The 11,356-nt window shown below is 40.0% G+C and overlaps 2 protein-coding genes across 2 annotated transcripts in view; both read left to right on the top strand.

Moving 5' to 3' along the window:
- The first annotated feature begins 481 nt into the window (after positions 1 to 481).
- Positions 482 to 7,645, top strand: LOC111647704 (wee1-like protein kinase). The gene is made up of 10 exons (XM_023397349.2): positions 482 to 1,444; positions 2,138 to 2,352; positions 2,815 to 2,881; positions 3,676 to 3,848; positions 4,220 to 4,488; positions 5,107 to 5,196; positions 5,371 to 5,456; positions 5,548 to 5,718; positions 6,042 to 6,187; positions 6,439 to 7,645. Exons 1-10 carry the CDS (start codon positions 956 to 958, stop codon positions 6,593 to 6,595), a joined length of 1,863 nt encoding a protein of 620 aa, XP_023253117.1. The 5' UTR covers positions 482 to 955; the 3' UTR covers positions 6,596 to 7,645.
- Positions 7,646 to 9,539: 1,894 nt separating this feature from the next.
- swap70b (switching B cell complex subunit SWAP70b) overlaps positions 9,540 to 11,356 on the top strand; it is a 32,666-nt gene continuing 30,849 nt past the window's right edge. Inside the window, exon 1 of the mRNA XM_087171496.1 lies at positions 9,540 to 9,742. Within this exon, the coding sequence (XP_087027622.1) occupies positions 9,647 to 9,742 (96 nt within the window). The 5' untranslated portion in view covers positions 9,540 to 9,646. The remainder of the gene's footprint in view (positions 9,743 to 11,356) is intronic.

Genomic DNA, 11,356 nt, shown 5'->3' with positions numbered 1-11,356 from the left:
AAAAATCTAAACTAAATCAATTCAGGTCTTGACACTGGATTTTGGCTTTGGAGGATGGAGAACCCATTAGAGCTTACATTGTTACTGATTAAATATAGAAATAAATTGGAGCAAACCTGAACGTGGTGCGGTTTTTACTATGATTTTGATGTGGTGGTTGGGCATTTTAACCACTGTAGACCGTTTTTTATTACTAGAAGACATGGTTAGTTGTAATTTGTCTTGTGTAAACTGAGCGGAATGAGGTTCCACTCTGGTTTTGACTTTCATCTTTTTATCTATCGTTGCTGCTTTGATCGTACCGTCTCAATAATAGACGCATTGTCTGAAAGGTAATTGTGTGACTCCAGTGTTCGCGCCAGATTGTTGCTGTGCCACCGATGACGTAACGCCTCCTGAAGGCTCCCTGGAACGCCCATCTTTCAAAATTTCGAAACGGATTCTGATTGGCCGCCCCAAGCCATGTGACCAACGGTCGCGGGAAGTCCTTTGCCACGCGCGTGATAGGAAGAGGCTAGTTCTTGACTCATTCAAACTCTTTTGTAAACATTGGTTTGGTTTTATTGTGGAAAGACGCATTTCTGTCTCGGCAAGCAATCGGGAAGATAGTGACGGATACCGATACTCGAGTGGACCGGGTAGTTGTGGTGTTTGTTTTTAGTTTAACGCCGACTTCGGACGTTACTATTACGTTGAATACAAGGTAACTCCGGGGCCATTTCTCTGCGCTGGATGGGCGTGAAGGAGTTAGCAAACACGTTAACTTTTTCTTGGATGGTAACGGAAAATTAAGCATTTCTCAATCGTTTTTGGACACTTTTTGAACCCGTACCTTTCTTTTAAGGTAGTTAAAGGTTTTTTTGTTTTTTTTATTACGAGAAACGCCACTGCAACAGTAGCGGAGGTCCAACCGCGTGATTTTCCCGTCGACGAAGCCGGGGTTTAAATCCTGAAAATGTCGAGCTACAGTCGCCATCGGCACGGTTCCCCGTCCCCGAAAACTCGGCCGATTCGTCAAAAATTACAGTTCACGTGCAGCGACGGGGAGGATGACCCCATCGAGGACGTTAATAATAGCACCGGGGGAGAGTCTGGATTCACGGAGATGGATTCCCCGATGCCAATGCGAAGGGACACAACCGACAAACGGCTGGATGGGAGCAGCAGCCCCCTGAACCAGTCCGGCGGGGACGACGACGTTGAGCTGTGGGACGAGGAGAGCTTCGGTTCACCGTCTCACCTGCGGTCCCCGAGCAGTGTTATCTTTGCCAACTGTTCACCGTCACCGAGGAAAAGTTCTCGGCTGTACGGAGGGTCGCCGGAGCGGTCCTATGTCCAGGAAGACGGGGAAGGATCCAGCTCCCCGATCCCAGACTGCCCCGACACACCTCCGCATAAAACCTTCAGAAAACTCCGGCTTTTTGACACACCGCACACACCAAAGGTTAGCACTCGTCTATGGATAACTTAAATAAATGTTAGATATTTCTGAAAAAGCACCTTCTTCGAGATTAGTGGCTGAATTTACACATTTTTTGCAAGGGCCTCAGATTAAGCAGACTTTGGATCTGCTCATGCGATCTTGAAGAAAAACACACTTCACAGAATATCTTTTGTTCTGTTTCTTCTCCATGTCTCAAATTTTAACTTTATAAGTTTGCTCCATTGAAACATTGAGCTGGCTGCTCTATGGATCTTGTCAGACGTTAGTTTAGAAAGAAAATCAGCGAAAATAAGCAACACCAGGCTTAAACAAACAAATCAGTTCAATTTTTTGAATTCCAGAGGATACTTTTGCTGTGTCAGTTAACGACCCAGTGACCCACTTAATGTACAACTGTACTTATTGCATAATGCTTTCACTGTAGTCAGCCAGCCAGATGATTTGGGAACCTGGAATTTTATGTCTGGGCATGTCTAACAGTGATTACTGTATTACACAACACTGCCTTTTAAACGCCTAATTTTAAACCCAGATATCCACAATACTTTTTTTCAGAACCAGCAGCCATATAGTGTTTGTCAACCCAGCTTATTTCACACACTTAATCGAGTAGTCTCCTTTTTAAATGTTAAGTTTGTGTTTTTCCCCGCAGCTGTTCTCAAATTAACAAGGCTCTAAATCTGTCTTTTTCAGAGTTTGTTGTCCAGAGCAAGGGGCTCCGGCCCGGGATCCTCCAGCAGGAGAGTTGCCCTGTTCAAGAATGTGGAGCCTTCAGGAAAGTCAATCACAGACAGCAGCAGGAGACAGCAGACACCTCTGGTCAACTTTAACCCCTTCACCCCCGACTCCCTCCTCATCCAGTCTGCCACGCAGCAGAGAAACAACAGGAAGCGGGCACACTGGAATGAGTATGTTGCTCAGATGTTTTCTAAGACTGAAACTGTTTTGCTAGAAATAACTTTGTCCTTATACCTGTGTTGCACCTGAAAAGACCTGCATACTGTAGTGCTTTACCAAATTTGCTGCTGGAGTAGACAAACTGCAGTCAATATTTTGGTTACATATTTCCCACCCTGATCAGTTGGTTTATGATAACATTAAATCTTTGTTATTGCAGTAATGAAGAAGCGGTTAATCACTTGTGTGAAGAGCAGTGTTGAACACCTGTAGCTGCTGGCTTGTACACAGATCAAACCCATTGTTATATTAACCAGATACGTTAAAGCCGTTGACTAAGGCCAGGGGTTTTGGCTGGGAACCAAGACCTCATGGTTATAGGTGAACTCTGCCATGTGCTTGTGAAGCCCCCAGTGCTGCCCCCTGCTGTACAGAATGCTAAGCACTGTCCACTATTGTGTTTGATCTTTCAGCTCTTGTGGAGAAGACATGGAGGCAAGTGACGGTGAAGGAGAAGAGGAAGTCCTCCCACCATCCAAGGTAATAAATGTTTATATGATTAGCATTAGTTACATAAAATTATACACTTACACAGTCAAATAGTTGGTTTATTTCTTTTCATTAGAAATTTCATCTCAAACTTGGTTTTAGAGTTTCAACTTTTTTTTTTTTCTTTCTTTTTTTTATTATTTGTGTAATCAAATAGCTGAGAAATAACAGAAAACAGTGAAAAATACTTCTAAAGCTCAAGGGGATTTCTTAAAATTACTATTTTTGGTCGACCAGCTGTCTAAAACACAAAGCTGTTCAAGTTAAAACAATTTAAAACCAATTAAAGCAGGAAAATATTATGTACTTTTGATCATTATCAAAATAGTTTTTTTTATTTCAGAAGACTAAACTATACTATTAGTTTCAGCTTTACTTTGTTTTGTATTCTTGTAAAAAGCTATTAATGTAAATATACCACAAAAGCACAAGTGAATGCACTGAGTACACACATATTGAATAAACATCACAACAAATTAGTTTAAACCAAATGCAAGAATTTTAAAAAATACCACACAGTCAGTGGAAACATTTGGCAATAGTTGGTGTAGCTGTAAGGACAACATGTAGAAACAAAGTCACTTCTCTAAATCATTTCATGTGTAAATTGACAAAACCAGTTCACTAAGGAAATGTGTTGCTTTCAATGGTTATGCTAATTGTCCCTTGGAAAGCAACTGGAATGTGCTTCATTATGTGACTGGAGCTTGTTGGAAAAATTAGATTTACAAAAACATTTGAATGTTAATAAATATGTTATGTTAATATGCTTCTTCTGCCTGCAGAGAATCACCATGATGGAAAGCAACATGATGTCCCGGTACGCCTCAGAGTTCCTCGAGCTGGAGAAGATTGGCTGTGGGGAGTTTGGTGCTGTGTTCAAGTGTGTGAAGAGACTAGATGGCTGCATCTATGCCATCAAGAGGTCAAAGAAACCTTTGGCAGGATCAGTAGATGAGTAAGTTGGATTCATTACAAGCTGAAAACCTTTTACAATGATTGTGCCTTGATTGTCCAAAGTGACAAAATTTTACAAGGAAGATGCTCTAAAGGTAAAATAATTGTGTCATAAACTTTAATGACATGTAATCCTTTAAACTACCAGCATTTCGACTGTATGTTACAAGTCATTTTGTGGACATGCAGATTTTAACAAGAATTTCCCTCTCTGCCCCTGTCCTGTACATAATGCACCAAGTCATTCACAAATTCCTTTGTATAAGCCGTTCACCATAAACACTGGAGGCAATTTTTTTTCCCCTTCAGTTTAACTATAAAACTTGCCTCAGACATGCCTTAATTAAAACAATCTGTTCCCCTCCTCCACAGGCAGAATGCATTACGGGAGGTGTATGCCCACGCCGTGCTGGGCCAGCATCCCCATGTGGTGCGTTACTACTCAGCCTGGGCTGAGGACGACCACATGCTCATCCAGAACGAGTACTGCAACGGTGGCACGCTGTCAGATGTCATCGCCGAGAACTACAGACGGCTCAGCTACCTGTCGGAGCTGGAGCTGAAAGACCTGCTACTACAAGTCACACGAGGACTCAAATATATCCACTCTACATCTTTGGTACACATGGACATCAAGCCCAGTGAGTACATCACAATGTAATATTAGGCTTACTGTAGTAGTCATAAATGTGGGTAGATTGGTACAGGAGTTAGCAGGATATTTGCCAGCCTTGATTTTAGACTTTAAATAAAAGGCATTTAAAGGGATTTAAGTCTTAAAATTAATTTCAAAGGTCTTAAAAATGTTTTCCAACCTAATGCAGCCAGTAAAGTTACTTATATAAATGTTTTTGTATGTGAATTTATCTAAAACTGGGAGGAAAATCTCCAGCACTGTTGTTCAAAATTGATAAGGAACCATAAACAAATATTTTTCATGAATTGGTTAAACTTTCCATCTATTTTCTGCTGCATGTCCAGATCGAGGTTGTGTTTAATGTTATTATTGGGAATTACTTTTATATACTGCTGAGAAGTAATAACAAAAATGTGACAAATGTCAATCAATTAATGGATTTGATAGATGATTCTAGGTCATCCCCACTAGTTTTTGATATCTTGGGTGGTGTGACCATTAAATGATTATTAAATCAAATTCTTGTTAATTAAGTTTAATTTTGTGAAGAAACAGAGTCATAGTCTTAACATCAATGTTTTCTGGTCAGAAACTAATGGAGGGGTTAATATCTTTTTCTTAGGCAACATCTTCATTTCGCGGAAATCTGTAGCGAGCTGTGATGAATGTGATGAGGACGACGGTCTGACCACCAGTGTTGTCTACAAAATTGGTAAGATGCTTCCACAGTTAATGTATGATGACCTCCTGCATTTGAAAGTTATATCTTTATATTATTTATTATTATATATATATTATTTTTATTATACTGATATTTTATATTTGTACTAAGCGTAGGTGCTCGTCTTCACATCTAAAATCTTCTCTGTATGTGTTCCTTCTTCAGGTGACCTTGGACATGTGACAAGAGTTAACAATCCACAGGTGGAGGAGGGTGACAGCAGGTACCTGGCTAATGAAGTTTTACAAGAGGTTTGTAATCCAACTCTAAAACCACTTATAATTTTGAACCACTACAGCTTCAAACAAGGTCCCTAACTTCTTGTTTTTATTTTCTCTCCAGGACTACAGTAACTTGACGAGGGCAGACATCTTTGCTCTGGCTCTGACTGTTGTTAACGCCTCGGGAGCCGAGCCTCTTCCAACAAATGGAGACAAGTGGCATGAGATCCGACAGGGAAAACTGCCCGCCATCCCTCAAGTGCTTTCTCCAGAGTTTCTCAATCTCCTCAAGGTAACGGTCAACACTGTGTTTGTCTTTGTTTTGAATAAGTGAAGGTTTGTGAGACCCGGAGACACTGTTACAGCCTTTTATAGACTGTTTTCAGAAAAAATTGGTTATTTGAATAAATCAACTTGGGCTTTTGGTTATTTACCAACCAATTAATTTAGAAAATAATCTACAAATTATTCGAGCCAAATTCATTTCAGCCCTAAACAGAATTTCTTACTGATAATTTGCACTCAAATGCACCCTGCCTCGATTTCTGTTGGTCTTTGTGCTTTTCTTGTGCTTTTCTTTTTGTGACCAAATCTTATATTTTCCTTGTATTTCAGCTGATGATCCACCCTGACCCAACCAGACGACCATCAACTTCTGATCTCATCAAACACCCGGTGCTCCTCACTGCTGCCCGAATGAGTGCTGATCAGCTACGAGTTGAACTTAACGCTGAGAAGTTCAAAAACGCCCTGCTACAAAAGTAAGTACACAGCAGCAGGAAACTCACTATCTTTGGGTTGTGGACTGTTGGTCAAACAAAGACATTTCAATTCATTATCATGGCTGCAGACCAAACAAGTAATCAGGAAAATAATTGACGGATTAATCTATAGTGAAATTTAATTTAGTTTTAGCTCTACTGAATATAAATTAAAACAATGAAAATATGCGGCCATAATTCTCGCCTCCTGGTCTCATGAAGGCTAAACAGTGTGTCTTTGTTTTCCTCAGGGAGCTGAAGAAGGCCCAGATGGCCAGGGCTGCAGCAGAGGAGAAGGTTTTGTCCACCGACAGGATCCTGACCCGCTCCACAGTCCAGTCCAACCCCAGAACCTCCAGAATCATCGGAAAGAAGATGAATCGGTCGGTCAGCCTCACCATATACTGAGACTTTGCTGCACTGTGACAGGAAGTTAGCTCATGGACCTTTACTCAGACCTGTTCAGTTGACACGGTCTCCCGGTTTTCTTTTGGAGGAGAATCCTGTCAGTCGTGGTCTTGGGCTCTTCAGCCCATTTGAAACTCTAGACTGTTGCCACAACGAACTTGAACTCATCTCGATAGACTCTCATTGCCAACATAGTTCAGCCCTTTCGCTGATGGACTTTACTTTGGGAAAAAAAAGCTCATTCCTCAAAGGTAGTTACTGTACCTTTACACTCTGTCATTCCTTAAGTTTGCATAGACGTCAGGCTCTCTCTCTGTCTCTGTCCTTGCACTTCCCTCGACAAAGCCGAAGCCTGTTGGCAGCAGATCAAAGCTGCAGTGAAGCTCTCTTCAGTGTGAATGTACTTGCCGTCGCCATGTGCACCTTACTGCCTGTCAAACGCCTGATGCTGGGTCTGACGACTGACGATTTCTGTGTTTGTAATGGAGCACTTTGGAGGCAACACGTGGAACTTGCCACAAATTTTTTTTTTTTTTTTTTTTAAAGAAAAAAGATAAAAGCTGCTGCTATTGATGTTTTATATGTATCAGGGTTTGGTCGGTTTCAGGTTGGATCGTTCCAGAGGTCATTGGCTCTTATTTTCAAGTAGCAGAGGAGTCCACCCCCCATTTAATGTGCTTTATTTTTTTTGGATGGAAAACAACTCTTGCCATTTGAGGAAAATCATCCAGCTTGTTTAAAGTCACCAAAGCCAGTGAGCTAACTCATTATGTGTGAGGGTTGAATGGATCCATGGTGATTTCCCTGTTGATTGGTGCTGCCAACCCTGCCTGTAGCATTAGAACAATCATCGTCCTGTTCCTTGGATCCTCATGTGTTCTGTTTTTTTTTTGTTTTTGTTTTTTTTTTTAATTTCTTTCTCCTTTCCGTGAGGCTCGTCTTCTGTTAGAAAAGTATTCATCATCTCTTTGTTCTTGTAACCTCTAACACAAAAACCTTTTCTGTTGTAACGTGTAAATATGTTCTTTTAATAAATTCTCACCTTCTACACTTTGTTTTGTTCAGTGTGATTAGTGTTTTTTGGTGTGGAACGGTCTTCCCTTCACAAATACTGTGAATCTGTCAGATTATAGTATTAATACAGCTGTCGGCACACATCTGATACATCCGTCATTCCGGCTGCATTATTAAAACACTTTAATTGCACTCTCAGAATTGAAATGTTAAGCTGATAATTACTAATATATCAAATATAATTTAAAAAAAGTACCCAAGCAGTTCCTGTTTCTCAAATGTGACTTCTCTGTTAAAAATTATGATTTAGTGTCTTTGGGTTTTGATGGTCAGACAAAACAAAGACATCACCTTGGCTTTTAGGGAATTACAATGTGGGTGTCTTTTTATTTTACCCAATTCTGTCATTTGACATATTGCAAAATTAGGTCATTCATTACAAAAACTGATAGATAAATAAATGGTTTAGGGGGTTTTGTAGAAGCTGAGATGCAACATGTAGATCTGAACTGGAAATAAACACAACTGCAGTTTTATTTAGCTTTGAAAAAGATGTAAATGATTTATTTACAGTGTTTCCACTGGTCCTTGAAGGTTTGTCAATTTGAGAAAAAAATCAAGATCTTTAAAGTTTTTGAAAATAGACGAGTCACTGAAAGTGCTTAAATTCATATGTTCTGTGCAAATGTTCACTTGGACTCGAGGATGAACTGATTAGATTTTGGTGGTCACTGTGACCTCACAAAACACGCTTTTAGACATAACTCTTGAATTCATGTACCAATTGACACAATTTAACACAAATCTTGAATAGGATAAAATTATGAAGTGATTTACACTTTATATTCCAAAGGTCAAAGGTCAACTTCACCGTGACATCATAATGTTCTGCAAAAACATCTGGTCATTATTCAACATTGTAACTCAGGAAGTGGAGATCGTGAGCATATTTCCTGTAACTTGACTGGTTTGATGTGGAGGAAAACGACCACGAGGAGGTAATTCTAGTTTTACTTAATGTAAGTACATAGGCTGCGTGCTGCTGTCTGCGTGTGTGCAGGAGACCACATAGTCTACCATCACTGTAACACAGCACAGCTGAGAAGCCACTCTCTCTTTAATTGTCTATGAGCTTCTGTAAATAAAAATTCTTAGTATTGTATCAGAAATTAACCTTGATCTGTGTCGCCAACTATGCCGTGTTGGGTCCTTGAATTTAAGGGAAATTGGCCTGGAAAGTCATTGTAAAGTGACTGAATTTAATGTTTAAAAAAGTGTGGAGATCCAGAAACATCTGGCTAGGTCCCCTGAGGCCGATTTGTCTCTTCATGTCATGAGATTTACAAAGTTGACCCCATGGAAATGTATCTGGTATAAGGTCAAAATGTATGAGTACACTGGCAGATTATTAGGTACACTTAGCTAAAACTAATGCAGTCTAATCCAACAGCCCTGCTGTAAATCCCCCTTCATGAAGGTTATAATGTGCATTTTGTAATGATGTTGTTTTACTGAGATGCTGATTCAACCTTTTGGTGTTTTTGGAGGATATAGTTTAGTCTAAACTATTAGAAACTCCTCTTAGTGGGGTTCAATAAAAATATATAGCCTATTTCTCGGCTTTTACTTCAGTTTTTTTCTATTTCAAATGTTTTTTCAAATGTGATAAAATATTCTTGACCGAATTAAACCCACAGTTAAAGCTGCTCACACAGTTTAGCACAATGTATACAACACATTAAATGGACACAGTCTGACGCCTCAACATGAACCATGAAGAAACAATACATTATAAAAACATTATACACACAACCTTTGTAATGTGTATCTTCCTCTCGCTGAGCGGTGCTGCAGCTCTTCAATCATCATCACGATGCCGCACACGCAGAGCGCAGTCACGTGACTTTTCCTCATTGTGCGTCCAGCAGAGAGTTCAGACTCTCAGAGGGCGACAGAGGAAGAGTCGGACACAAGACGACACACGACTCGGAGAGAAGACAACACAGAGGACGACAGGACGAGTGTCTCTTCACCACCATGGCCCTGCGGGACGAACTGTTAAAGTCTATATGGCACGCCTTCACGGCGCTGGACGTGGACAAGAGCGGGAAAGTCTCCAAATCTCAGCTCAAGGTAAAAACTGTAACAGCTTTTCTGTTTTGGGGGAATCTGCGCCTTTTTTTTTTTTGAGTCGAGCACGAAACTGCCCCACTGGTCTCAACATTCAGTATCTTTAGAAAAACGTTTAAAACATCTCTGCCCCTCCGTGCTGGTAGCGGTTCCTCCTCTGAAGCTGATAAACAACACACAAGCGCCTCAGTTTGACTCGCACCTGTCGGTAATAGACACTGATTAATTACACAGAGAACGGCGACATTCAATTCCAGCGTAGTTACAAAGTAAAACATCCAAATAAAAGTACAAGCCACCGCAGGAGTTACACAGTCACATTAAAGATTAAATGAAGGGGCCTTGAAGTCGCAGGAATATTACTGACTTTGTTTGACATGAAAACATCAGCACATGAGACACAAAAAGTAAAGTAAGTGATGTTAGAAGAGTGTTAAAGTGTTGAAATTATTTTAAGGAAGGAAACAAGTTTTTAAAACCATGAAACAATTAATCATCTGCCTCAATGTCAGTAAGTTCTCAGTCTGTAAAGATTAAGGGAAGTATTTGTCTATAATTATGTCATACATTTCATGATATTTCACCTTTTAGTCACCTTCAGAAAGGGAAACAGATGTATTGTTCATTGGGGGTGAACTGGGTCAGAATCAATGGAAAGCACAGCTAAGAAACAAAACAAAACTTTTTAAAAGTTTCCCAAAGAAAACTCTTAATATGTATACAACTTTATGACACACCCACATATCTGCAGCTCTGTTCCAGCCAAACATAGTAAATCAGTTTAAAACAATAAAGGTTGGGTTTATGAGTTCAGCTGCATCTGAATATAAAGAGAAAAGGCCTGTTGCTACACAAACATTTGACTCAATAGACCAGAATGCAGTACAGCTTAAAAAATATGTTACATTTGTTGAAAGAGGTGAAACTTCCTCTTTTCTGACTGGAAAACTCATCACACTATTTCTACATTATTCTCCTCTATGTCTACATTTAGAAACACCAGTCAACAGGTCGTGCAAAAGACTCCAGGAAATCCAGGAAATCACCAGCCTAATTGGAAATAAACAAAATATGTAGTCTTACAGATACCAGTGACCAATAATATCAGTATATCATATCAAAGTCCAATTACAGGACAAGAGGAGCAGTGTATGAACTTAAAGCTGAAATAATGAGTTGATGAAGAGAAAATTTATCAGCAAATATTTATAAATAATCACCTGATTAATCGATAATGAAAATAATTGTTACTTGCAGCTCCCAGGCTTAATGTTTTATAAAGTCCTAGCAAACCTCTCAGGAAAACATGACTGAGACATGGGAGCTCACCTTGCAGAGAGGCTCTAAGAAAAGATACCATTGAGCTGCATTATGGGAAATGTAGGATCCATTGTTTTTGGCCTCAAAGCATACTGGTGCTGCACTCGATGCAGCAGAGGCTGTGATACTGTAACTTTAAGGTTCTTCTTAATCATCCTTTTCCTGTCAAACACAAGTGTTTTTGCAAAAAGGCTACATATGCTTATCAAGCTCTACATTGACGAATACTCCCAAAAACAGTGTTAACAGTGTTTCACCTCACTGAGCAGAGACTTGTGCAGTGTGAGCTCACGTGGC

Source organism: Seriola lalandi, unplaced genomic scaffold (assembly GCF_002814215.2).
Source record: "Seriola lalandi dorsalis isolate HSWRI2012SDOR001 ecotype SW California unplaced genomic scaffold, Sedor1 jcf7180002055008, whole genome shotgun sequence".
NCBI lineage: Eukaryota > Metazoa > Chordata > Actinopteri > Carangiformes > Carangidae > Seriola > Seriola lalandi.
The sequence above is the reverse complement of the archived record's forward strand: the minus strand, read 5'-3'. Positions and strand labels throughout refer to the sequence as shown.

Excerpts from the sequence above, each read along its gene's own strand:
- LOC111647704 (XM_023397349.2), top strand. The coding sequence starts at position 956 with ATGTCGAGCTACAGTCGCCATCGGCACGGTTCCCCGTCCCCGAAAACT. Across the intron at positions 3,849-4,219 it reads TTGGCAGGATCAGTAGATGA|GCAGAATGCATTACGGGAGG; the intron begins GTAAGTTGGATT and ends CCTCCTCCACAG. Across the intron at positions 5,719-6,041 it reads AGTTTCTCAATCTCCTCAAG|CTGATGATCCACCCTGACCC; the intron begins GTAACGGTCAAC and ends CTTGTATTTCAG.